General features: G+C 34.8%; 1 protein-coding gene, 1 long non-coding RNA gene and 1 pseudogene across 4 annotated transcripts; 1 reads left to right on the forward strand and 2 right to left on the reverse strand.

The window, feature by feature from the left end:
* Nucleotides 1-158: 158 nt before the first annotated feature.
* LOC139815125 (putative nuclease HARBI1) lies at nt 159-2,588 on the reverse strand (annotated as a pseudogene).
* Nucleotides 2,589-2,734: 146 nt separating this feature from the next.
* On the reverse strand, nt 2,735-17,852 carry Jarid2 (Jumonji, AT rich interactive domain 2). 3 transcript variants are annotated; one of them, XM_071781775.1, is made up of 13 exons: nt 17,707-17,852; nt 17,285-17,591; nt 16,806-16,975; nt 12,756-16,269; nt 12,431-12,653; nt 12,175-12,327; nt 11,883-12,081; nt 11,658-11,806; nt 8,030-8,336; nt 6,228-6,634; nt 5,264-5,362; nt 4,841-5,143; nt 2,735-3,153 (listed from the first exon to the last, which is right to left on the reverse strand). In XM_071781775.1, the coding sequence occupies exons 2-13, from the start codon at nt 17,368-17,370 to the stop codon at nt 3,058-3,060; spliced, it is 5,706 nt and encodes a 1,901-aa protein (XP_071637876.1). In that variant the 5' UTR covers nt 17,371-17,591; nt 17,707-17,852; the 3' UTR covers nt 2,735-3,057. The 3 variants fall into 3 exon arrangements, with proteins under 3 accessions (XP_071637876.1, XP_071637877.1, XP_071637875.1); XM_071781776.1 differs by having other exon boundaries at nt 6,393-6,634; nt 17,285-17,799; XM_071781774.1 differs by having other exon boundaries at nt 17,285-17,799.
* A 2,068-nt stretch (nt 17,853-19,920) lies between these two features.
* LOC139814649 (uncharacterized) lies at nt 19,921-21,078 on the forward strand. The gene is made up of 2 exons (XR_011732513.1): nt 19,921-20,349; nt 20,696-21,078. It is a non-coding gene; the product is annotated as an uncharacterized lncRNA (long non-coding RNA).
* The last annotated feature ends 5,094 nt before the right edge of the window (nt 21,079-26,172 follow it).

Consider the following 26,172-nt stretch of genomic DNA (forward strand, 5'->3'; position numbering starts at 1 on the left):
ATACGACACAAAATATAAGTGAGTTTTAGCGTGTCGTGTGCATCAGTGTTGCCATATTCTAAACATAAAATTATTATTTATAGAAATTTCATGCTTAGAGAGTTGTACATACAGAAAGCACTTCTAAGATTATAGGTTATAATTGACAACAAAAAACAGAATAGACTTTAGTTTTATTTTCTAATAAAAATTAATCTTAACAAAATAGTTATGCATCGTTAAATAAATGCATTCGACGATCTTGTGCAATTTTATTTTGAATATTTTCCTCAGGATTATCATGATTGTTGTTGACAATAAGTTCATTATCATCTTCCATTATGTCAAGATCATCATTCGCATTAATGCAATAATTATGAAGTATACATGCCGCAATCGTTATATCAGTTACAAAACTAATAGTTTTACATTCATTGAAAAATTTTATTCTGCGAAACCTTCCCTTCAATGAGCCAAATGCTCTTTCAACACTCATGCGAGTTGATGAATGTAGATAATTAAATTCTCTTTGTTGAGGTGTTAAATGACCGTTATCTCGAAACGGAGGAACAAGCCATGGTAAAGAAGGATATGCTGAATCACCGAGTATGAACGTATTATTAGGAAATACTCTTTCTTGCTCTCTGCTTGCAATTGAATGTAATGGTGATCTTCTTAATACACCAGCATCATGTAATGAACCAGGTTCACCACAGTAAACATTAGTAAATCTCGTTTTAGAATCTACAACTACTTGTAAATTCAACGAAAAGTATTTTTTGCGGTTACAATAATGGCTTTCGTTATCGGGAGGTTTTTCAATACGTGTATGAGAACAGTCAATTGCTCCTATAACATTTGGAATATTTTTTAACAAAAAAAATCATTAGATATTGTCATTACATTATGTCCTTGCGACCATTTAATGACATCATTTAATTTTGTTAAAAGCCAAGCAGCAACTCTACGAACAACGCGAAATACAGAAGAAATCGCCACATCAAAACAATCTGCAATCGTTCTTAAGGGTTCGGTGTTAGCCATAAACCAAAGAAATATAAAAACGCTCAATTTCGCTGTGATTGGCTTCATACCAAATGAATTCTGCGGAATAAATCTAGATTCTTGTATGTCATTGAATAATTACAATAGAATAATTGATATGAATATGATTAATAAATTATATATGATTATTACTATTATACTACTATTAAATTGTAATATTAGTTTACCAATTAATTGATATACTGTATTTCTACGTAATCGCAAGTGCTCTTGAAATTCCATGTTGGTCCATGATTCTACAAGTTGCATATAATTTTGGACACGATTTCGACGATTGCCAAATATTAAACCCTGCATCAATGAAAAGAATATTGGGTCGTCTTTAATCGTTTCTTCTACCCAACTGTCATCAGATAAAATATCTGATTGTTTATTATCATCGCTACTATCTGAAGAACTGCTGCTGCTGCTGCTGATTGGCACAATTTCCGTTAAGCAGAATATAACCTTTCCTTTTTTATTCATCTATTTTAAATAGTAAAAATAATATATAATATTACAAAAATGTATCCATACCTATAATAGAACAAAAGAAATAATATTAAATATATCACAAAAATGTTATTACCAAAAAAATTGTTTTTTTTATTTAAACAAAGCAATTTGTCAATGTTATAGCAAAGGTATACAGTTAATTAATTTTATTCCAGTTTACTGCTGTCATCGATAATGGAATGCGAACTACTTCCATGAAAAAAAGTATTTTTTTGTAATTTCTTATATTTTTAATACTTACCTCTAATTATAATTAAATGATGCCACTTAAACATGAATATAAAAACTGAAGATTTACAACTGCATTCATCCCCGAGAAACTTCTAGGGTATAATTGTAACAGTAGGCTCACTCTAACTGTCTCTACAAGAGTTAAGTGTGTTACAATAAGCACCCACTCATCGTGTGACACAGTGTCATGCTGTGTCGTCTTATTGGAAAGCTCCCGAGGTCTATCATTGTATGGTTCGGTTTTCAACTTTCTAACCGAGTCCACCCCTACTACCCCTGCTTGCAGAGGGGCAGTAATCCCTCCCCCGCCTACATGTGTACTGTCTATGCACACGCCACACGTATCAACCAATTACCCCCCTTAGCACTGACACAAACTTGTTTTCTCAAGCTTTTTTTTATTATATAACTTTTAAATAAGCAATGAGCGACTGCTAAAACTTTCTGAACGTCACTCAGGAAGGTGACCTCTGTAATATATGTCAAGGGGTGAGTCATCGGAGGTGGCTAACTTAATGTGTATTTTTACCTAAATATGTTTTTATATATCAGTACATTAATATTAAATAATAAAATCGTTAATAATAAAATCGGACACAGATCTATTAATAGATAATTTATTATGTTCTGGAATATATCCTAAATTTTTCTATTGTCAAAGTTTTATTTCAAACATATATGTCTTTAATAAATTATATAATATATAAGTTATATAATATATAATTATAAAAGAATCATATATTATGTTAGTTTCAAGCAATTACTAATATTCTGCAATTCTAAATTACTAGACAAGATAAGTAGATAAGATCACATCGTGATAAAGAAGAATTATAAGTTGTTACGGATACAGTGAGTCTCCTTGTTTCTTTAGGAATTTGCTCAAATATTGAATAACATCCCCCTTGTCTTAATACATTTCTTAAAAGTAAATTACAACAAATGTAGATATTTCCGCCAACAATGGAATATATGAATATTTTTATTTTTTAACTCTTTAAAGACGAGTATCATGAAATCACATAATTTCACATATTTTATACATCACAACCGTCTCGAAAGAGTTGGGCAAATCATATACTATAAAACTTCTATTTCTTATAATGTTGTTCATTATCATCATTTATCCTATTATACGCTAGATAAACAAACAATTTTTATAAACTAGTTTCTATTATATAATAAGCGAGACACAGTACAATCATGTTTGCTAGTTATGCAACGTTTATTCTAACATAGATTAATAAATAATAAGCACTTTTATCTTTTATAAATAAAATAACAGACTTATCTTTCTTGCTTATTTTGTTTTATTTGATTAGTTTTTTTAGATTTGGCTTCGATCCTGTTTTCCAGTTTGTGAATCAATTCGTCTAATTCGTCCTGATAAACATAAATTAGGACATAATTACTCTCAATTATTTATACACTGCTAAAAAAAATTAAGGGATCACTTTTTTATCAGGAAATTTTTGCCCATTTTTGAACTGTAATTTGTAAGAAACGGAAAAATTTAACGGAGCCGACCGGGACTCGAACTCGGAATCCTTCGTTCACACGCCTAGCACTTAGGCTGCTACCCCACGACTGCTCCACTACAACGCTAATTTCCCCGATCTCCTATCAATACCGGCCCTACGGCCCTAAATTTCCTACAAATTAGAGCCTCCGCACAAAACTTTCATATGGTAATGTAACGTAGATCAACGCACAAAAAACATATTGATGTATAACGCCGTAACCGATACGTTTCTTGTGTGTTGACTCACGTTTCGTTATACTACCTTACCATACGAGAGTCTTGTGTACGGAGGCTCTTACTCAGTAAATAATTAACGTAAAAAAAAGTTTAAAAAAAGGTTTTAGGGCAAACTCTCTACTATAAGGTGCTTTTGTTTAATTTTCACTCAGATTAATACTCAAAGGCATGATCAGCTTTGAATAAGGACGTATTTGAGATATCCAAAATCTTAAAATTTGCAGTCTTCCACCGCCTAACAAAAAAATTAACAAACATAATCATTAATACCGTTTCAAAATATGGACTTTGCTCTTTTAAATAAAAATTAAAAAAAAAAAGAAAAACCACAACAACAACTTTGTCCTACGTCGATTATTTAGCGAAATATTGTAATTTAAAGTAACCCCTGTTTTTTTATGATTTCAGCACGATACCACCAGCATTTGCGTAAGCTGATGTGCACCATGGGGAGGTTGCTGGGTCGGATGTTGCACATCATATATGTATGTGTATGTGTACATGTAGAGGTTTTTTTTTAGTAAGAAGTGTTGTCATTTCTTCGCCGTATTACCTCACGCAATCTTAATCTCATATTAATGCATTTTTTTTACATCAAATTGAGAAATTTTATTCCAAATTTGACGCAGTGTCTCTTCAATCTAATGTAAAAAAATGCATCAATATGAGATCAAGATTGCGGGATACGCGTGGTACGGGGAAAAAGTGGCACAACACTTCTTACTAAAAAAAACCTCTACATGTACACACATACACATGTATGTACACTCCATATACGCATACATACATGATGTGCAAAATCCGTCCAAGCAACTTCCCCGTGGTGCACATCAGGTTACGCAAATGCCAGCAGTCATGCTGAAATCATAAAAAAAACAGGGGTTACTTTAAATTGCGATATCTCGTTAAATAATCGGCGTAGGGCAAAGTTTTTTTTTTTAAGGGCAAAGTCCGTACTTTGAAATGGTGTGAATTATGTTCGCCAATTTTTTTATTAGGTGGTGGAAAACTGCAAATTTCAAGATTTTGGATATCTCAAATACGTCCTTATTCAAAGCTGACCACGCCTTTGAATATTAATCTGAGTGAAAATTGAACAAAAGCACCTTATAGTAGAGTTTGTCTCGTAAAACCTTTTTTTAAACTTTTTTTTACGTTAATTATTCGCTGAGTGATTACAGTTTAAAAATGGGCAAAAATTTATTACTTAGAAAAAGTGATTCCCTAATTTTTTTTTAGCAGTGTACTTATACATATAACTTTACACAGAACATATTGATTAATTGGTATATAATAAGTTGTTATACTTACTTCGTCATATGTGTACATCAGAGTACAATATTTCAGAATTTGCTTCTTACAACTGATTAAATGCAATGCATGCGGCAAACAATAAACGCTGTCATCTTGTGAATTGTTTACCAAAGAGACAAACAAATTGGCTCTACACGTCTCACATTCAAAGTCACCATCATCTTCTTTCACCTTTTTCCCTTTCTTTCCTTTTCCACTATCTGGCAAAGGCAATCTTTCTCTATTGATAAGACCCACACATTCCAGTTGTTTACGATAATCTAATTCCTTTTCGCGAATCTTTATCACACTCGGCAATATCTGAAGACATAATATCTTAATGTAATACTAAGAGTTCAAAGGTTTATTATGATAATATATGTGATTATCTATTTTCATTTTTAATTAATTCTCTAATAATTACAACAAATCTATTCCTACCTGTTTTAATATATCTATGTGAGATCTTGTGTCATTAATAATATTAAATAACAATCTTTCGAATGAAAAGATAGAAGGTTCGCAACTGTCTTGTATGTCCTGAAAACATATTATGTTTTATTATCAAATATGAAATCGTTAAGTGACTAAAAACCTCCATATATGAACCATATATGAAGCGGCTCCGGCGTCGCGAATTCTGATTGGTGATGCCCCCACCTAATTGAAGCAGCCATATTGAGACCGCAGTGGAGAATGGAGTTAAGGGGATCCTAAAGCCGTTCGTATTACCGACCAAATTCTATATCTGTCCTTGTATAGACAATAATGATAGACAAGGATAGACATGGTTATAGGTTATAATTTCTTCGAACGTCTCCTTTTTATTCCAGCCTTTCAATCTCAATTTCAAAGGTACGTTATTGTTTGTGCACGTCTTCTGAAAGGTGGGAACATTTCATTTCGTACATATTACTTATACAACTGTTTATATTAGAAAATGAGGTAACAGCATTTTTAATTTTTTTCAATTATTACTAATTATTTTACATTCCCACCCTTCATTAGTACCTATACTTTACTCCTGTAAAAGGATTTTGCGATCTATAAAGCCGTTTCAAAATTAGACCTTTGACTGTAATTGTCGGTAATTGAGTCACTTTAGCATCCCCTTAATATGTTTTGATATTTACAGCTAGTATTTAGGCTGCGTTCAGTGCGTTCCGATATTTATTGTGAGTACTGAAAAGTATGTGACGTAAACTATAGATTTTCAGTACTGGCAGCGAATATCGGAACGTTGTCTTACTGGTTAGGTTAGGTAGTGGGGTTTGATTTGTCTGATAGAACTGGAGCGGTCCCAATATGGCGGTGTTGGAGGTGATGGTGGGGGGTCCGAAGTCGCTTCTCTCCTTATATAGGACTCTACCATATATGAAAGATTTTACACGTTTTATGCACATACCTTAAATACTTGTTCCGCGGTTTCTAACCAAGATGGTTGTGCGAAATATACGCTTTCGGATACTACATAACCGGTACAAATGCTAGATGTGAACGCTTTTGGAAATACTATTATAAATTGTCCCGGTTCTTGTACTATCTGACATAACGGTACACCGTTGCTTACTAATAATTCTGGTGGAACCATGGCAGTGTCAGAAGGTAACCAAATAGTCTTGTTTTTGCAATATCGCGGTACCATTTTCGAAAGTGCTTTTCGAAAATTGTTATTATGCTCATCGGGTATCCCATACCAAATCTTTTTGGCACCTGTATGTAGATACTCTATCCATGGTAAACCGTGTGGATCGCGATACCAGCAACAAGCGCTAAATAACATACCCACATGCAATGTCGGTACGGTCACACCTAGAAATACAAAAGTTACATTGCTCATATAAGAATGCTATAAATGCACCTTTATTGAAGAAACATGATCAAAAAATGAGGATCCTTAAATTGTGTTTATTATTTATTCCCTGGGAGAACAGCAGGGTATGTGATAAGAGTGGAGTTACAAAGAAACTAAGAGAAAGGGCGGGATTGAGGGCGTGGGGATGGGAGAAGAGACTGGAAGAGGAAGCGAGATTGCAAGAAGATGCCTAGAGGAAATTAAAAAAAGAGCAGTAAAGGGAGTGAGTTTGTCGAGATGGGAGGAGGGTAGATTAGAGTTTTTTATGAAGAGAGAGTTGGATATGGAAGAAGTAAGGAGAATGGCGGAGGGGGAAGAGCTAGTGGAAGAATTAGTAAAGAAGGGAAAAGAAAGGGAAAAGGATGAAAGATGGGAAAGGAGAAGGAAATCGAAATATAAAAAAATATACAAGTATATTAAAGAAGAGGGAATACTGGGATATCTGAAAAAGGGATGGGGAGGAAGTAGAGTAAAAGGTTGGCCAGATGTAGACTGGGAAATGAGAGAAGGGAGACTGGGAGACGGAAGAGGAAATGGTGTGCAGATTGTGTGGAAGCAAGAAGGAAATATATGGGAACACGTGTAGGAGGAAGGGAGGAGGAAGAAATTGGCAGGAAATATTGAGGGAAGAAGGAGAAGGTGAAGACTGGTTGAGAGAATTGGAGAAGAGTGAGGAGAGGAATAGGAGAGAAGAGGGCGAGTGAACGAGAGGGAGGGAGAGGGGAGGGAGGGAGAGGGGGAAGAGAGAGAGAGAGATAGAGAAAATTAAAAAGCGGGAGAATTGCGGGGAGGGCAAAATGTTTACTTTGTTTGTTTTTTTTATTTTATCGGGACAATGTTACTTTGCGGAAACGGAAATTCCATTAGGAAAATGTGTGTGTGTGTGTGTGTGTGTGTGGGAATGGGGGGGGGGGGAACGTGTGCAAACGTTATGCAAGCGCACAGCCTCTCCATCCAGACGTAGTATAAGGGCCATTCTACAATACGTCGCAAACGATGGCAACTGTTAGTTGAAAAGTGTTATTTCCGGTTATTGCGCTTGTTAGTTGCGGTTGTCAAAAGAAAGTTGGAAAGTTGGCAAACTTTTAACTTTTTTGACGACAGGAACTGACAATCGGCAATCAGAAATAACACTTTTCAACTAGCAGTTGCCATTGTTCGCGACGTATTGTAGAATGGCCCTAAGGCAGCGAATAGTGTACATAAGATAGTATATTTTAAATGAAATTTAAGATGTGTAATACTGTAACCCTGAGAGAAATAAAGTTCAGTTATCTATCTGTCTATCTATTCATTTCCCTGATCCATACGAATAATTGTAATATCCTGCCTATCATAAAAAAGCTGCATACCCATTAGTGGACCCAAAGCTCTCAATACTGATCCAGCATTGTTAGTGAGAACTTTAAGATTCCAAGGATGTCTAGCGAACGGACTGTTTTTTGCAACGGAAAAGCCAAATCCACGACCACTGGAATCAATGCTTGCCGCATGTACACAAACATGACGTTTTCTCTCGGCAACGTGTTTCCAAAATGCACTCTCCACCTCATTGGCGGAAGCACCCTCAGTTTCGTTTCCTCGTTGATTTTCACCAAACCACATACGTTGCGTATTACGGGCAATTCGGTAAAAAGCGTTCAACGGCATGTTTCTTCCCTTTAATGTTACAAATGTATGTATATATGTATAAGTGTATATATATCCGCCATTTCAAGTAATAAGAAAAAACATGTACAAAAGTTGTACGATTTCGAGAGACATATCATGGTGGCAATGGTTTTTTTTACAGCTAGTGGCGTATTTATAGGATAGCAATCGTAGCATAGAGTTGTCTCTGTACCGAAGAACCAGATTCGGAAAGACCCAGGTCAAATCTGGCTAGAAACACATCGAATTTTATTCGATCACCACTTCTCGGAAGGCAATGGCAAACCATCGAAAGTATCTTGTCAAGAGAACCTCTTTAACAGGCTGTCCAAAACTAGCGTTAAATTGTAGGTTCCACATACATATCTATGTAAACTATAGGCGCACACTATAAATGTATGCAGCTTATTGATCCCCAGAAGGATTGAACAGTGGGCTAGTAACATTATTCTCGTAAAAAATTAAAATGTTACAAAACCCTCACACACACACACACACACACGCACATGCACACACACACACACACACACACACACAAAAAAGTGAAGAAGATCAAGGCCTGACTTGAGGACTGTTCTCTTTTCCTTGAGGCAATCAGATGGAAGTTACATTTATCCTAAAACTCACGCTTTTTAAGATATTTGGCTTTGTCTAACTTGACCTTATATTATGAAACATATTTCGAAACTATACTTATTTTATCTTATTGTTAGTTGTAAACAAACAAAAGATAGTAGATTTTGTGAAATGACAATGTTGAGCTTTCCTACATGCTTATTTTTACGAATAGCAAGACTTCCGGTTTTTCTCAATTTTTTACTTAATCTCTGAAACGGTGTGAAGGACATGTGCGCTTTGGATATCCGATATCACTCAATATATAAAGCTTGTGTGATAACTGAATTTAGCTGAGTTTCTTCACACATAAGAAGTAGGTATATCTACTTGTTATTCAAATAAAAATTTCATGTTGATAACTTTCTGATCACAAAATGAAAAACTTATCAACAAATATAGAAAATTGTTTCAAATTGTCATTTCACATGAATTTGCTATCTACCGCTTTATATCTAATTGTAAGATAATAATAAGCATAGCTTCAAACATGTTTTATAGGCTGTGGTCCACTTGACGCTACAAATGCTTTGAAGCGTTCTTCTTCTCCTTCTTTCTTTATTGAAAAAAAGGAGAAGAGGAATGCTTCGAAGCATTTGTAGCATCAAGTGGACCGCAGCTATAATATAAATAAAAATGGACGAAGCCAAATATCTCAAAAAACCATTTTTAGAGTTTTAGGATAAATGTACCTACCTTAATATTTTTATTCTCAAAATTCGCCTCTATCAAATTCGGTCATAAAAAACTAACACTCCCTTTAAAAAAAAAGTTAACATTCAAATCTCTCCTACAGCTGCACTTGTAAAGAAACTAGATTAGTATTACCACAATATTATGTCCCTCTTAAAACCATGCAACTTTTGTTAATATAATGTTTTTTCTTATTAACTAAAATAGTAGAATTGAATTGAGTTAATGGAACTTGTATATACATAATATATTATATTATGTAATATATTATATTCAGTGTCCCATTTTAAAAGTGACAATCAAATATGTATCTCGAAAATCGACGATTTTATTAAAAAATATTTCAGACAAAAGTTGCGTAGTTTGGAAGGGGACACATATGATGAAAATATAGACTTGACCTAACTTTGAAAAGGTCACTCAAGGTCAAGTCTATATTTTCATCATGTGTCCCCCTCCAAACTACGCAACTTTTGTCTGAAATATTTTTTAATAAAATCGATTTGCGAGATACATATATATATCTATATATATATATCTATACATATATATATATACCCGGAAGTATGTTCCGGGACTTTTATTTTTGATATCGGTATATTCCGGGACATTTGGCAGTTTCCAGGACTGTACATTTCAAAAAACGTAAACAGTCCCGGAACATACCTCTGGACCTATATATATATATATATATAAAATCGATTTGCGAGATACATATATATATATATATATATATATATATATATATATATATATGGTAAATATGCATATTAGGTCAAACCTCACCGATGACCTTGACCTTGACATATGTTGTCAAGGTCACCCTCCTGAGTGACCTTCAGAAGGTTTTAGCCGGCGGTCATTGTTTATTAAAAAGTTATAAACAAAAAATGTTTCGAAAATATAGCAGTTATTTTGAGTATTGGAAGGCATAAATGACTAATATATATGTCGAAATAGTTCACGCATACACTTTTCACGCAAACCGAGGTTTGCGCACACCTCCCCCTGCTTTCGGGGGAGGTGCGGTAGTCCCGAAATAGTTCACGCATACACTTTTCACGCGAACCGAGGTTCACGCACACCACCCTCCCCCTGCTTTCGGGGGAGGTGCGGTAGTCCCGAAATAGTTCACGCATACACTTTCCACGCGAACCGAGGTTCACGCACACCCCCCCCCTGCTTTCGGGGGAGGTGCGGTAGCCCCAAAATAGTTCACGCATACACTTTTCACGCGAACCGAGGTTCACGCACACCCCCCTCTGCTTTCGGGCCGGCCCGAAAGCAGAGGGGGGTGTGCGTGAACCTCGGTTCGCGTGAAAAGTGTATGCGTGAACTATTTCGGGGCTACCGCACCTCCCCCGAAAGCAGGGGGGGTGTGCGTAAACCTCGGTTTGCGTGGAAAGTGTATGCGTGAACTTTTCATGCGTGGAAAGTTAATATGCGAGATGCCACATGGGTTAGATGACGCGCTTTAAAAGTATTCAACTGTTTAAAGCGCGTCATCTAACCCATGTAAGTATTCTCTGCTTTAACAAAAAGACTTCAATTTATCAACAATTCACTACTTTAAATGTTGTGTTTTGGTAAAGCAGCGACTTTCTCGCGAAATAAAGTATTCTCTGCTTTAAAAAAAAAACGTAATATTAGTCATTTATGCCTTCCAATACTCAAAATATCTGCTATATTTTTCAAACTTTTTTTGTTTATAACTTTTTAATAAACAATGACCGCCGGCTAAAACCTTCTGAAGGTCACTCAGGAGGGTGACCTTGACAACATATGTCAAGGTCAAGGTCATCGGTGAGGTTTGACCTAATATGCATATTTACCCAAACCCTATATCTTAATGCTAATTTTTAACAAAGTATTTGAAATTTGATTCAGATGGATTTCGGATTTACTTCAAATCAAAGATTAAGAAATTTTTGTGAATCAAACTTCAAAAGCACAGATAAAAATATTTTTTACATCTTATGATAAAAATAAGAATAACAAATAATTAGTATATTTTTGTCATACTTTTACGATGCATTCTTCAATTTCATCAGAACTGTCCTCATCCTCTTCCTCATCGTTATCATTGGACGACACTTCTTGCCTTTGCAAGGCTTTGCTTTCTTTTCTCATCCATTCAGTTTCAACTTCGTCGAACAATTTCTCACGTTCCTCTAAACAAATTATTTGCAATTTGTAATATAAATTTTTCAACATCTTTGTAACATTTATTTATTATATAAAATATACCTGGCGATAGTGTATCATATGGTAGTAAATATTTACAATAAATATCGTCTAATTTAGTAACACGATCCTGTGCCGATTTTGGTATCTTCATGCCATCTGCTACTTTCTGCCATTTCTTTTTTTCAATAACTTCTTTCAATCCACCTAAGCTTTGAACTGTTTGATATAAGTGAGGTAAATCTACTTCCATCCCACCAATCTGAAACAGTTAATTATTAATAAGCACCGATTCTCTTAAATTTTCTCAAGTTGTACTATCTATTTAAAAAATAAGTAATAAATAAAGTTTTACCCATGGAGGTTGAGTCAAAGTAATACTCTGAGTAGCTAAATATTTCTTGATAGCCATCATTTCTTTCACATTAGGACCCCATCTGTGGAGCATCCGATGTACATATTGATTATAAGCGGTAAATCTCATATCGTCGGACACTTTGCATTCCGGCTAAAAAATAAACAAAAAGAGAATTATATAATATGTAACACATATTCATTATTTAATAATGTATATTACCTATCAAATACAATTATTTTTTTACGATATTTACCTTGAAATTTGGTGGAGGCACCACTCTACATATTCCAAATTTTTCAGCGATTGGCCTTATCTTGTCTATATACTCCAATGGATCCTGGAAATCTTTCTCCGTCGGATAAAACGTTGGTGCCTCGACTACACGAGCTTCATCGTTCGCGATCTTAGTGCCTGGAAATGTACTGCTGCTTGAAGAGCATAGCTCCAATCCTTTTTGTTTGCATTTCATTTGTGTCCTAAAAGATTTTCATCATAAACAATAAAAATGCATAACAAGAATTTTGCGTTTGTATTACTTGTGTTATTTCGAAAATGTAAAATATAACATTAAACATTACCTCTTCCCGCTTTTTGTCGAATCTATAGAAGCTTTTCTTTCCCTAGATGACTTTGGTGACTTTATAAGTTTCTCCAAACTGCTATTTGCGCTCGTACTGGCATTTGGACGATTCGGACTTGGTATCGAGACTTCATTTTTCGTTAGTGATATCGGTTGCGTCTTTGCACTCATACTTGCTATCATGGTCGACACAGTCTCAGTCGTTGACGTCGATGGTATGTGCTGTTCCACCGTAATCGTCGTAGGATTGGACGGGGTACGTGTTGTCGGTTGTACCGTTCCTATCGGTGGACAACGGGCCACGGATAACGGTGGTTTAGTGACCAGCTTAGCCCGAAGGAGCACTCTTTGATTAGGACCGGTCGGTCCTTCCGTGCCAAGTTTAACAGCGACGCCTTGTATTAGCTGTTGACCTTGTACCAGATTCGGGCCGCCCCTCGTAACAGCCTGCAACGGAATGTAAAACAGCTGCCCGTCGTTGTCATCGTCATTCTCGTTACTCATTTCGGTCTGAGTGGATATCTCGGTACTTTTTTGTTGACTCGCATCGCTTTCTTGCTCCTGCGTGGTTTCGTCGAGATTCACTTGCACTGCTATAGAAGCGCTGCAATTTACGTTGCTCCAACTCGTCGTGAGTTTGTCGAGTGGTAGCACTTGGACACTGGTCAAGCTCGCGAAATTCTTGGGCAGCTCAAACTTGCTCACGCTTGGACCCGTATTTACCACGTTTATCGGTCCTTGTGTCTCCTTTCCATCTTCTTTCCTCATGAGCATCGCGGAATCATTCGACGATTTTTCTTTGCTATCTGACGATTCAGAATCCTCCTTCAAACTCAATTTCTTAGCTTCGGCAATCACTTTGGTCTCGGATACTATAACCGCTGTGGACTGCATTACTGCAGTCGAACGTTTTGCATCATCTCTGACCTTTCTTCGGAAGGGTGTGCTAACAGGAACCTCAGTATCGCTTTCAAACGCATAAACGCTGCTCTCGTTCTCTGGCGAAAAGGCGTTCGCATTCGGTGTTACAGTCTTACGTTCCTTGACCTTAGGCAAAAAGGGCTTCCGCAGTTGAAATATTTTCTTCTCCGCCGGTGATTTCTTCTCTATAGAACCATCCACCGAGTTTTGATCCGATTTGGACACAGTATCGCTAGTATCTTCAGCAAAAGAAGTATCTTTGTACGTCTTCTCAGTTTTATTCTTGACAATCTCTCTCGTTTCGGTAATAATCTTACTCTTGTCGACAATCGCATTTTGTTGCTTCACTCCAGTATTACGCATATCAGATGATGCTGATATCATATTTCTGCCGTGTATCCCCGCACGGTCCTTCAAATTCGTCTTATCTGATAATTTCGAAAGAGTGACGTTAACCGGGCGTACTAAATGTTGAATTTTCGTCGAGATAGACAGATGCGAGACGTCCGTCTTTAACTTTTCTTTCGCAGAATTGCACCTAAAGCTGGAGACATTTTCCATCTCCAATTTGCTCTCTTCTTTGGCAAGCGAGCTTTCGTTTAGCCACTTTTCTATCTGTTCAGTCGACATATTCACTCGTTCCTTTCTCGTATGCAGAGTAGATAGTGGCATAAGATTGGAAGAAACCTCGTTTTCGTGGTTACATTTCGTCTGTTCCATGGATGGCAACAACGAGCTTTGTGTCTTTACAGACAAATCCAATACCGATTTTTGATCCTGCACAGATACGTTGCACTCGCCGTTCAGTGAATTTGCGACCAGAGAACCAGCTTTGACTGATGATGTTTCTACTTTACTTTCCCATAAAGTATCGCTTTTATCCATTGTTTGCGATACGTCCAAAGTTTTGGAGAAATTCAGCTTTTCATCGGACTCTCTGACTAGCAGATTAACATTGGCATGCGTTTGACATGAATTCAATACTTTCGATATCGCCTTCTTAGTAAACCCACGAAAAGATTCCTCGTCGTCCGATACCTTCGACATATCTGCTTTCACATTTTGCCTATTTCCGCGAGCTGCCTTTCCATCTTTCGTATTATCAACATTGTCAGGGATCTGTCCTTCTTCCTCGTCATTTTCTTTCTTCTTCTTTATTTTATTGAGCAGCATTCCCAAAGTTTCCTCTTCGGATTCCGCTTTCTCGTTTTGATTACTTTTAAGGCTTTTTTGCTTAATCTTATCCGACGATGTTTTAGATACATTTTGCTCGCGTTTACGTTTTATCACGAATTTTTCTCTAGCTGATTTCATACAACTTTGAACCTGGGTCTTCGGTTTGGTATTTGTGTTACTTTGTATTTCTGTTTGTATAGTTGTGTTTTTAGAGGATGATCTAAGACTCCTGCTAATCGGTTTATCAATCTTTCCAAGACTTTGTCTGGTAATGGGTCTTGTATTGTTCGTTTCTATTGAACTCTCAGATTCTTCGTCACTATCCTCTTCGCAATATCTCTGTACCCTCATCAGACGTTTGCTCTTTAAAATCAACTTGTTGTTTTTGCTCTTATCCAATCGCTTATTAGTGTTACTATTGAGAGAGCTAACTTTAGAATCTTTAGTTTTAGCGATAGTCTTGGTACTATTCTGTTTCACTTTGGCTTTAAGCTCGTTTTCCGTTTGCGCTATTCTACGAGCATTTGGCAGTTCGGGAAAGCTCTCAACTGAAACGTTATCATCATTTTCTAAATCCGGGCTCACTAATTTCCTTCCAAGAATTTCCATATATACAGCAGCTGCTTCCTTCGTTTTTCTGGTAGGCCTTCTGGAGAGATTCTGTGAGGAGACCGTGCTACTGGATGATCTTGTAACTCTCCTCATCTCTGACTTACTTCTGGTGCAGATTTTTTTTTTTATGCCTTTTTGAATGTTGCGCTTTATCTGCAATGTCGATTTCTCCACATGTAATTCTTTCTCTTCATCGTCCTCGACATCGTTCTCTTCTTCGGATGACACATCTGTGTTCGACGTATCGCTATTTTTCGGTTTAACATCGACTTTCTTCTTTGGTCTGGGTAACGCAACTTTCGTTTTTGACAGAGGTTTGTTGATTTTATCTGGCAGTACAACACCACTTCTTAGGCCATGTCTCTTCGCCTTGATTCTAGGTAAGAATTTTCGCGGCGCCAACTGAAGACCAGCCTTCAACATAGATCTTTCTGTACACGATCTTGTCCTCATAACGCAAGTGGTTTTGAATTTATTTTTTATTCTTTGTTTAGCAAGGCGTTGCTCCTGATATTTTTTTTTAAGCGCTTGGACAGTAGACGTAGCTGTCTTAAGCTTGGTAATGCTTTTTTGTAATGTACTAGCCACCGTTTTCTTATTTGAAACAATAGGCTTTACTTTTTTCTGGCATGTATTTTCTTTTATCACATTTTTCTGGCATGTACTTTCTTGCTTCTGAATATCTGTAAAAGTACTAGTAGAAGAAGCCTTCTCTGTAGAAGTTCGAGCTGGCTTGGGCTCCTGTTTCTCTTTTTTGTTGCCGATATTGAAGAAATTTAAACTGGGTGGCAAAATAGATGTTCCTAAATTTGGAAAAGTTTGTTTATCGAAAGAATACATTTAGATCAAGATCAAGATAGACTACAATTTAAGTGTAAATAAATGATAATAGTTTCGTTAGTAACTGATGCTAAATAAAAATTCTCGTAATATATATCTTACACGTTTCTGAATAACATGTTCCATCTTAATTTTATTAATAGAAAATTATATATAGACAAAAACTCTTCTCTTTACATCCCTAACAATTTAGCACATTGTACTATCTGTTAAAAGGAATCATCTTTTAGGCCAGGCCTGTGATCAGTTTGCACTTTTCGGCCGATAATAGCAATTTTATAAACAGTAAACAGTGCGCAGGACAATATGCACCAAAGCCTCATATGATTTATAGCGAATGTTCTGTTTCTAAGCCAAAAGGCCTAGATGCTACAAAACGAGAGTAGGGATGGCAATAGGCAAAATTGAACGAAAAGTGTAAATTGACCACAGGCCTGTTTTAGGCTAAGAATTATTGATACTGAAGAAAATTGATATTGTCCTTAAATAAACAATTAACCTCTAAAGCATAAAAATGTTAAAAAATCCTCCGTATTTGGACGTTTGTGAGTTATTAATTCTGTGATTGTGGTAGGTTTAGCTTTTTCCTTGTCCTTGACAGATGTAGGCGAAGTATTGAACACTGTGGTTGCACCTTGTGCAAATTTTCTTTGTGCATGAACTTTGGTCCTGGAACAGATAATTGCAAAATTAATATCATGGGAAGTTCTATAAAAGCTATAAATGCAGCATGACTTACTATATATATTACCACAGGCATCTCTAAATATACTTTATTCTTAATTTGAGAGGCAATCATTGTTATGGTTATTCTACATAAAAGTTGTAGTCGTGAGTTGTAAGAAATTGACCAATCACAGATTGAATATTCTCCTCAATTTCGAATGTGATTGGTCAATTTCTTACAACTCACGATTACGACTTCTATGTAGAATAACCTTTACAAGTGTAATGCATGCAAATGTGAAGATGAGTTACCTTTTCGAAGATTCTGAAAGTGGCTCCATAAGGTCCACCAAGTCTCCCTCCTTCCTCTTTCTCTTGTCGTTGCGACTCAAAACCATTCTGAGACGACGTAAAACAGGGCTTGAAACATCGGCGAGCGCGCAACTGTCCTTCCAATTATTTCACAGAGTATTTAGAGCATGTCGCACGCTAAATGCATCCCTTGCAAGAGCTGGTCCCGTTTAGTTCTCGGTAAGATTTACACAAACCAATACTCCGGACGGTCGATGGAAATCATCGCCGTTGCACTAATGGTCGTGAAGAAAATTTACGTCGAGCTCTATTCAAGCAAAGTTGTTCGTGATGAGTTCATGTCGTTCGCGCTCGACGCGCTCCGATTGAGATCGTCGGAAAAAAATCGAAAGAAATTATATATTTTGCTTCAGAAATCGCACCTCTTTATCTCATTTTCTTCCCGAAGCTCCCGACACAGTTGTTTATTCGAGGTAAAATTAAATGCCCACGATCCTTCAATCTGCGACGCGGGTATATATAGACACGTAGCGCATGGGCGCGTTCAGCAGACCAAGCCGCTCAGTAGCAGTCGAACGTGATTGGCTCTTACTTTTAGAACCAACCAATCAACGCAGAGTGTTGATAAGACGAACTCAACAGTTGTGTCTGCTGAACGCGGCCCGTGGAAGAAGAAATATCGATTTCTTAAAGCCCATTCTTATGGAGCGTATAAAATTATTTATATATTATCCATAAAATATTATTACTTGAAGATATTACTTGAAAATAATTAATATTTTACGTATTTCGAAGTTTACTTTGATTTAAGATTGTATGTACATACATACATACATACTTAAGATGGTCTTAAATGTGTGCTTTTCATTTAGCGACTCAAATCGACACAAGCGTGAGGGTGCCGTTACATGCGGCGTAATTTGCGTAAAGCGTAACCTGCGTATCCTAGTGATTTAAGAGAAGTTAGGGTGCGGTCCCATGGAGCGTATTTCGCGGAAGCGGAATCAGCGGATCGCCAATCACAGCATCGTTTCCACAAGATCTTTACAAGGATTCGAGCAGAACAATCTCCTGATTGGCGATCCGCTGATTCCGCTTCCGCGAAATACGCTCCATGGGACCGCACCCTCAGGCTGGAGTCCCATGGCATGTATTTTCCGCGTAACGCGTAACCGCATAACCAATTAGAAACGTTTCGCATTTTCGGTTATGCATATTCGCGCTTCTGATTGGTTATGCGGTTATACGCGTTACGCGGAAAATACATGCCATGGGGCCATGGGCACAGGTAAGAACAGTAGGTTCAGGGTCAAAGCACATAACATGGCGTAGCGATATACGACGGTCGTAATCCCTGACCTGACAGATCAGGATACGCCAAAGCTTGTGCGTTACTTACGTCCACGACTACGACTGTCATATGTGCTTTGGCCCTCACTCCTCTAAAGAAGTTGGTAAATGAATATGGCGATTCGCGCAATCAATAACATGGCGGCTGTCATCTGACAGTTCATTTGGTTAGATACATTAGAGTCCCTATATATAGAGTCTGGCCACTCCGCTAGTTTTGTAAAAACATGGCGGCAGTATATATATACATATAAACACAGCTGATTGAGCTGATACGAATATAAAGTCGAGATAAAGTTAATAAAATAGAGACGTATGTATGTAAAAATATTTATTATAAAAAACTATTGAATTATTTATTATTAAAGTAGTTATTATTATTAAATTATTTGTTATTTGAATTTAATATAAAAATTGTTTTTTTAACCTCACATATTTTTAACCTTACCCGAAAAAACAACACTTTTTTCAAATAAAATATGAATTTTTAGATTTTAAAATGCCGTCTTGTTGTATTTCACAATGCAAGAATTATTCTCAGAAAGGCTTTTCCCTTTACTCGCTTCCCGCAGATCCCAGTAGAAGAGCATTATGGATTGCTAATATTGAGAAATATGATTTGAATAACTCATCTAAGAAATTGTTTATATGCGAGGTAAGATATCAAATATCTTTGTTATGAAATTAAGAAACAATTCTTTTTTATTTATGTATATATTATTTAGATACACTTTTCTGATGATATGTGGGAGAAGCCTCGCAGTGATCGAAAGCGTAAATTAAAGCAAAACGCAGTTCCAACAATTTTTAATAATATACTTACTTGTGATGTAAGTTAATTTTTTTTAACGCTTACATTATCATTAAATTTAATTTTTAATTGTATAAATCAGAATAAATTTGTACTTGCAGGCTGATACAAGAAATGTTAAAAATCAAAATCAAAAATCATCATCAAAGTCAGCTTTGAAGATAGTTTTAAACAATGAAGATCAATTTGATGATAACAGAACCAGCTCAGATCTTTCTATGCAAATATCAAACTTTTCTGAAGCTAAAGAATGTTTCACAGAAGCAGAACAATTATCTGTTGTAGAAGATGTATTAGAGTCACCTCCAATATATAATCAAAATGATTATGAGAATTTGAAACTAAAACTTCAACAAGCAGAATTAAGAACGCAAGAAGCAACACAAAAACTACAGCAAGCAAACATAATTATTCATAAAACTGAAAGATCAAGAAAGATATTTAAAAAAACAAATAAGAAGACTGATAGATGAAAAAAAAATTGAACTAGACAATTTAAAGTCAAAACTAAAATTAAATTTGAGAAAACGATTTAACGATGATCAAATTCAAATTATTTTTGGTCAAAATTCACGCGGCTTTAAGTGGTCGAACAACACAATTCTGAAAGCATTAAAATTAAGGTTTTTGTGTGGCAGCAATGGATATAATGAATTAGTAAAGCACCATATACCTTTACCATCAGAACGTACTTTACGAAGAAAAAAAGAAGACATTGATTTCGAACCAGGAATATTAGAGGACGTTTTTGATATTTAAAAAAAACAAATATTATTGTTTAAAGATGAGCGAGAAAAGGATGCTGTAATTGCTATTGACAAAATGAGCATACTACCTGATGGAGAACAATTTGATCCTTCCACCCTTTCATATATTGGCAATAGTAGTATGCCTGACAGTTCAGGTATACCTCTTTCCTAAGAACCATTCTTATAACATGTCACAAATGCCCCGTTACAAGACACAAATATAAGATAATATAACTATTAGTTTAAAAATGTAATTTCCACTTGCACTTGGTAGTTGCAGTTGTTTAAAAAAGTTAAAAGTTAACAATTTTCTTTTCATAAAGGCAACTGCTAAGTACAACTAGTAATAATATTTTTAATTAGTACTTGCGACTGGCAACGAGGCATTTGCATTACTTCAACAAAAAAGAACAGATTTTATATTGTGGTTCTTTTTTGCAGAAATTGCAAAATTTTAAGTTTTGTATTTACAATAGAAGAAAAAATTTTTTTCTTTCACAGGACAATTTCAAAAAGCGTCACATGCTTTAGTCATAATGCTTGCTGGTATTTTTTCGCGGTGGAAACAAGTTGTTGCTTACTACTATACGCCCAATGGATTTAACGGTACATACCAATTAAAAGCTATTATAGAAACAGTAATTAGAAAAGCGGAATCCATTGGTTTATATGTACATAGTATAACATCCGATATGGGACCCGTAAATCAGTCTATGTAGAAAGCATTTGGAACTTCAAATGGAAAATTTTCTTCCATTCAAAATTCAATATGTCATCCTATTGATAATACACAAAAATTGTTTTTTTTTGCTGATGCGCCACATCTTTTAAAAAATTTTTAAGATCAAGTCTGGAAAATAATAAAATAATACAACTACCACAGACATTCGTGCATACTCATAAATTATCCTCTTGTATCGTACAATTCAAGCATTTAAGTGAATTAGTTAAATTGCAAGAAAATTCAGTCCTCAAATTAACTCCAAAACTTCACCGTAGTGATATTATTTCCGGAAAATATAATAAAATGAAGGTAAATAAAGCGAAAAATGTTATGAGCACGGATACCAGTAGTGCACTCAAATTTCTTGCTGAAGAAAATTGTAAAATAGAATATGAAACAACAGCATCATTTATAGAAGTTGTTTCCAAATGGTTTACACTTGTTACATCACGATCTCAAAAAGTAGCATTAAGTAAAACATTAGGCAATGAAAAAAGTGAACAAAAATTTAATCAAAGTGTTGAATTTCTAGAGTCTATTATAGAACTATTCAGAAATATTGAAATAGGTGAAAATCACAAATTCAAACCCGTCCAATGTGGTATCATGATTACTACAAAATCTATTATTGAGCTAACAAAATATTTGATAAATGAAAGAGGCTACGTATTTGTATTAACAGGTCGGTTTACGCAGGACTGTGTCGAGAATTTATTTTCAGGAATAAGAGCAAAACATCAAATACCCAATGCCTTACAATTCAAGCAAGACTTAAAAGAACTTTGCATATCTCGACATATAAAACCATCTAAATATTCAAATTATGATCTAGATGATAGAGAATTTCTATGTGACTTCTTGAATAAACAAAAAAAAGAAATTAGGACAATTTCCCAATATTTCTATTGATGTTAGTTCCAAACATATAAATTTTAATAATATAGAATTAAATGTATTATATAATATAGCTGGCTATATTGTTAACAATATTGCTAGAGGTAAAAGTGCAATATGCGCAACTTGTTTAAATTCTGCTGGTTCATCAAAATATAATACAAATATGATTTTGTATGCAAAATTTGTGCATTTAAAATGTTTCCGAAATAATACATTATTTTTTGTTACCGCAGATGTTTTTAAATATTTTATTGATATGGAAGTTATTATTCAGCAATATTTACCTCATTTAAATAACGTTAAATGTAATTTAATTAGTTTTTTTATTAAAAAAATAAAAAATATTTCTTGTACAAGTCTTAACAACTGTCATGAATTAAGTTTTAAAATTAAGAAACGATTTATTGCATATAAAATAAAAATTTCATGCATAAAAGGTCAATTAACTAAAAAAATATATAGTAGCAAAACAATGGCTATGCATACATTAATTCGTTAAATTATATTTTAAAATTTATACATAATGTTTACTTCATTTTAATTTAAAATTAAAAAGAAATTTACTAATTATTCGCAATTTTTATTTCACTCCTTTTCAAATTATTATGCTTCTCTCTGACAACATCTATTGGTTCCGCCATGCTTTTACAAAAGTTGTTTCGACCAATAGGAAGGAACACGAACGTGGCCAGACTCTATATATAGGGACTCTAAGATACATCGGCGCGTCAGTTGTATTGTATTTGTATTTATTTAAAAAAAATATTAAATGAAAATTATAATGAGTAATAAAAGAGGTTATCTATGTGTATTTAAAGATTGTGGGATCAAAGGAAACTTTATTCTGATTTCCGACAGATTCAGAAATAAGGTACGTATTCATTATGACTTGTGACAAATACATGAATACATAAATACATTAACACATTAATACATAAATAAATATGCTATTTGTATATTATGTAATAAGATACATAGGTACTCAATAAATACAATAAAAAAAATTAATACATAAATATATTAATACATTAATATATTAAGACTTGATGAATGCATTAAATATATTAATGTATTAATATATTTATGTATTAATTTTTTCAAATGTATTTATTTATTATGTATCTTATTACATAATATACGAATAGCATATTTATTTATGTATTAATATGTTAATGCATATTTATGTATTTGTTATAATGAATACATACCTTTCTGAATCCTTCGGAAATCAGAATAGTTTTCTTTGATCCCACAATCTTTAAATACATATCGATAACCACTTTTATTACTCATGGTATTATAATTTCATTTAAAAAAAATTTTTTTAATAAATACAAATACAATACGCGCCGATACATATATATCTAAATACAGTAATAAAAATATGCTATTTGAATATTATGTAATAAGATAATAAATAAATAAATACATAAAAAAATTAATACATAAATAAAATGAATAAAATATACATGAATAAAATGTGTCGTGACATTATTTTTGTTTCGAATATTTAATTAATATCTATGTATGATATATTTCTTATATTTTTTTCATTTCTTATATAAATTATCACAAGCGGTTTCTATTATTCAAATAAAGCGCGCATGTATTTTTTACTTATGTGCGTGTGTTGTGACATTTTTGCTTCGAATATTTAATTAATATATTTCTTATATTTTTTTCACTTCTTATATAATTATCAAGCGATTTCTATAGTAAGCGGTTCAAATAAAACACGATCAGGCAATCAACATCATGGCGGACGTTTGCCACGAAGAACAATAGATCCGACACGGAGTGAACCTACTGTTCTTACTTATACTGTGCCATGGGACACCGCCGTAGAGTTAGCAGACAAATTGAATATTTTGGAATTATTTTTTTTCATATAATTTGGGAATTATTTGGGAAAGTTTGGGAAAATTGTTTAAACATTTGGGAAAGAATAGATTGTTTGTTATTAACAATATTTATCGAGCGTCAAGTTAGCAGATAGCGATTATGTTTAATGTTTATTATAAATGGAATTGATTGAAAATCATTTGGGGATGACATCTTCATTGTAATTTTTATTTGGGAAAAGTCGCTTTTTTTGTAATTTAAATAAATCTTTGTATTAAATGTTCTTTTTCGCTGCACTTCTGCACTAGTACAACAAGTGAACTTACTGCACTAGTTTAGAAGTGTAGCGAAAAAGAACAGACCGTTATCGGCAGTAGTGTGAAAATTATTTTTCGGAGGAGCTGAGAAGCAGCGAGTTGCTTACGTCGAGACCGTCGAGTAGACCTCGACATGACAATATACTCCGAAAAGAAAATTTGTAGATGTTATTTTCTTCATATATACTTCATATATACATTATTTATATCTTATAAACAGAGTAATTCCTTTATTTCCTTTTCCATAATCGTGGTACACTGACTAAGGTGCCAATTCATGAGACGCTGAAAATGAGCGTCAACAAGGTGAACGTGGTGGTTTCGCTTTGACGCTAGCGTCAAAGAAATGAAGTTGAATTTGTTTAATATTCAGCGTCGTCGCTGAATCGTCGTTAATCGTCCATAGGCCGGTATTCATAGTCGAATCTTATATTTAAGACCATCTTAAGTACGATCTTAAGATATTATGAACCAATCACAGAGCCGTATTAGCATCTTAAGACATTACTTGAGACGGTCTTAAAATAAGAACCGAGTATATGGCCGGTATTCATAGTCGAATCTTATATTTAAGTCCGTCTTAAGTACGATCTTAAGATGCCATTAACCAATCACAGAGCCGTATTAGCATCTTAAGACATTACTTAAGACGATCTTAAAATAAGAACCAACTATGAATACTAGCCTATGAATAGCGGCCATAGGCCGGTATTCATAGTCGGTTCTTATATTTAAGACCATCTTAAGTACAATCTTAAGATGTCATTAACTAATCGCAGAGCCGTATTAGCATCTTAAGATATTATTTAAGACGGTCTTGAAGACTGTGAATACCAGCCGTAGTCCCTGACTAGGCAGATCAGGATACGCCAAAGCTTGTGCGTTACTTATGCTAGGTCTACAATGCGAGTCGTAAAGTCGTGAGTCGTAAGAATTGACCAATCACAATCTAATTTAAGGAAAATAATCGACTGTGATTGGTCAATTTTTACGACTTACGACTTTACGACTCGCATTGTAGACCTAGCATCATATAGTTATTTAAGACCGTCTTAAGTTCAATCCTAAGATGTCATGAATTAATCACAGAGCCGTATTAGCGTCTTAAAACATTACTTAAGACGATCTTGAAGACTATTGGCCGGTATTCATAGTCGGTTCTTATATTTAAGACCATCTTAAGTACAATCTTAAGATGTCATTAACCAATCACAGAGCCGTATTAGCATCTTAAGATATTACTTAAGACGGTTTTGAAATAAGATCTGATTATGAATATCGGCCGTAGACCTAGCATAAAATCGCGTAAGGACGTAAAACGTAAGCGTAAGAAAATCAACCAATCCCAATCAAGTATTGTGCTGTCTGTAACCCTAGTAGGGGAAAATACTCGATTGGGATTGATCGATTTTCTTACGCTTACGTTTTACGTCCTTACAGCATTTTATGTGTGAATAAGGCCTTTAGTAGAGAAACGCAAACTTGTTTCTCCTTTTGATATATAGAGGCACCTGTAAGTTATTTTTTAGATATTATTTTTTAGTTTAGAGTTTACTACAAAAATATGTAAACAGCTGTTTTATTTTCTCTCTTATATTTTTCTTTATTTATTTCTATATTTACTTGTTCTATGTTGGTTTTCATATTTTGTTTGATGTGTTATAGGTTATATTATTTGGTTCTTAATTTGTTAACATAATTATCTTTGTTTCAGCAAATTAAATGTGGATATTGTGGTTGGCTCATGGCACATGAATGTTTTAAAAAATACGATGAAAATAAGTACGCTTTGAGCATTAACAAAAATATGGCGTTTTCGATTTGCTACTCGACCCGACTTGGGTCGCATCAATAGACGTGGAATACATACATAGGCCGGTATTCATAGTCGGTTCTTATATTTAAGACCGTCTCAAGTACAATCTTAAGATGTCACTAACCAATCACAGAGCCGTATTAGCATCTTAATGCTGGGTCTACAATGCGAGTCGCAAAGTCGTGAGTCGCAAGAATTGAGCAATCACAGTCGATTATTCTTCTCAAATTCAACTGCGATTGGTCAATTCTTGCGACTCACGACTTTGCGACTTGCATTGTAGACCCAGCATAAGATGTTACTTAAGACGGTCTTGAAATAAGATCCGACTATGAATACCGGCCATACATATTCCACGTCAATGATGCTAGAGTCCAGGAAG

The sequence above is a fragment of the Temnothorax longispinosus genome, chromosome 6 (assembly GCF_030848805.1).
Source record: "Temnothorax longispinosus isolate EJ_2023e chromosome 6, Tlon_JGU_v1, whole genome shotgun sequence".
Lineage (NCBI taxonomy): Eukaryota > Metazoa > Arthropoda > Insecta > Hymenoptera > Formicidae > Temnothorax > Temnothorax longispinosus.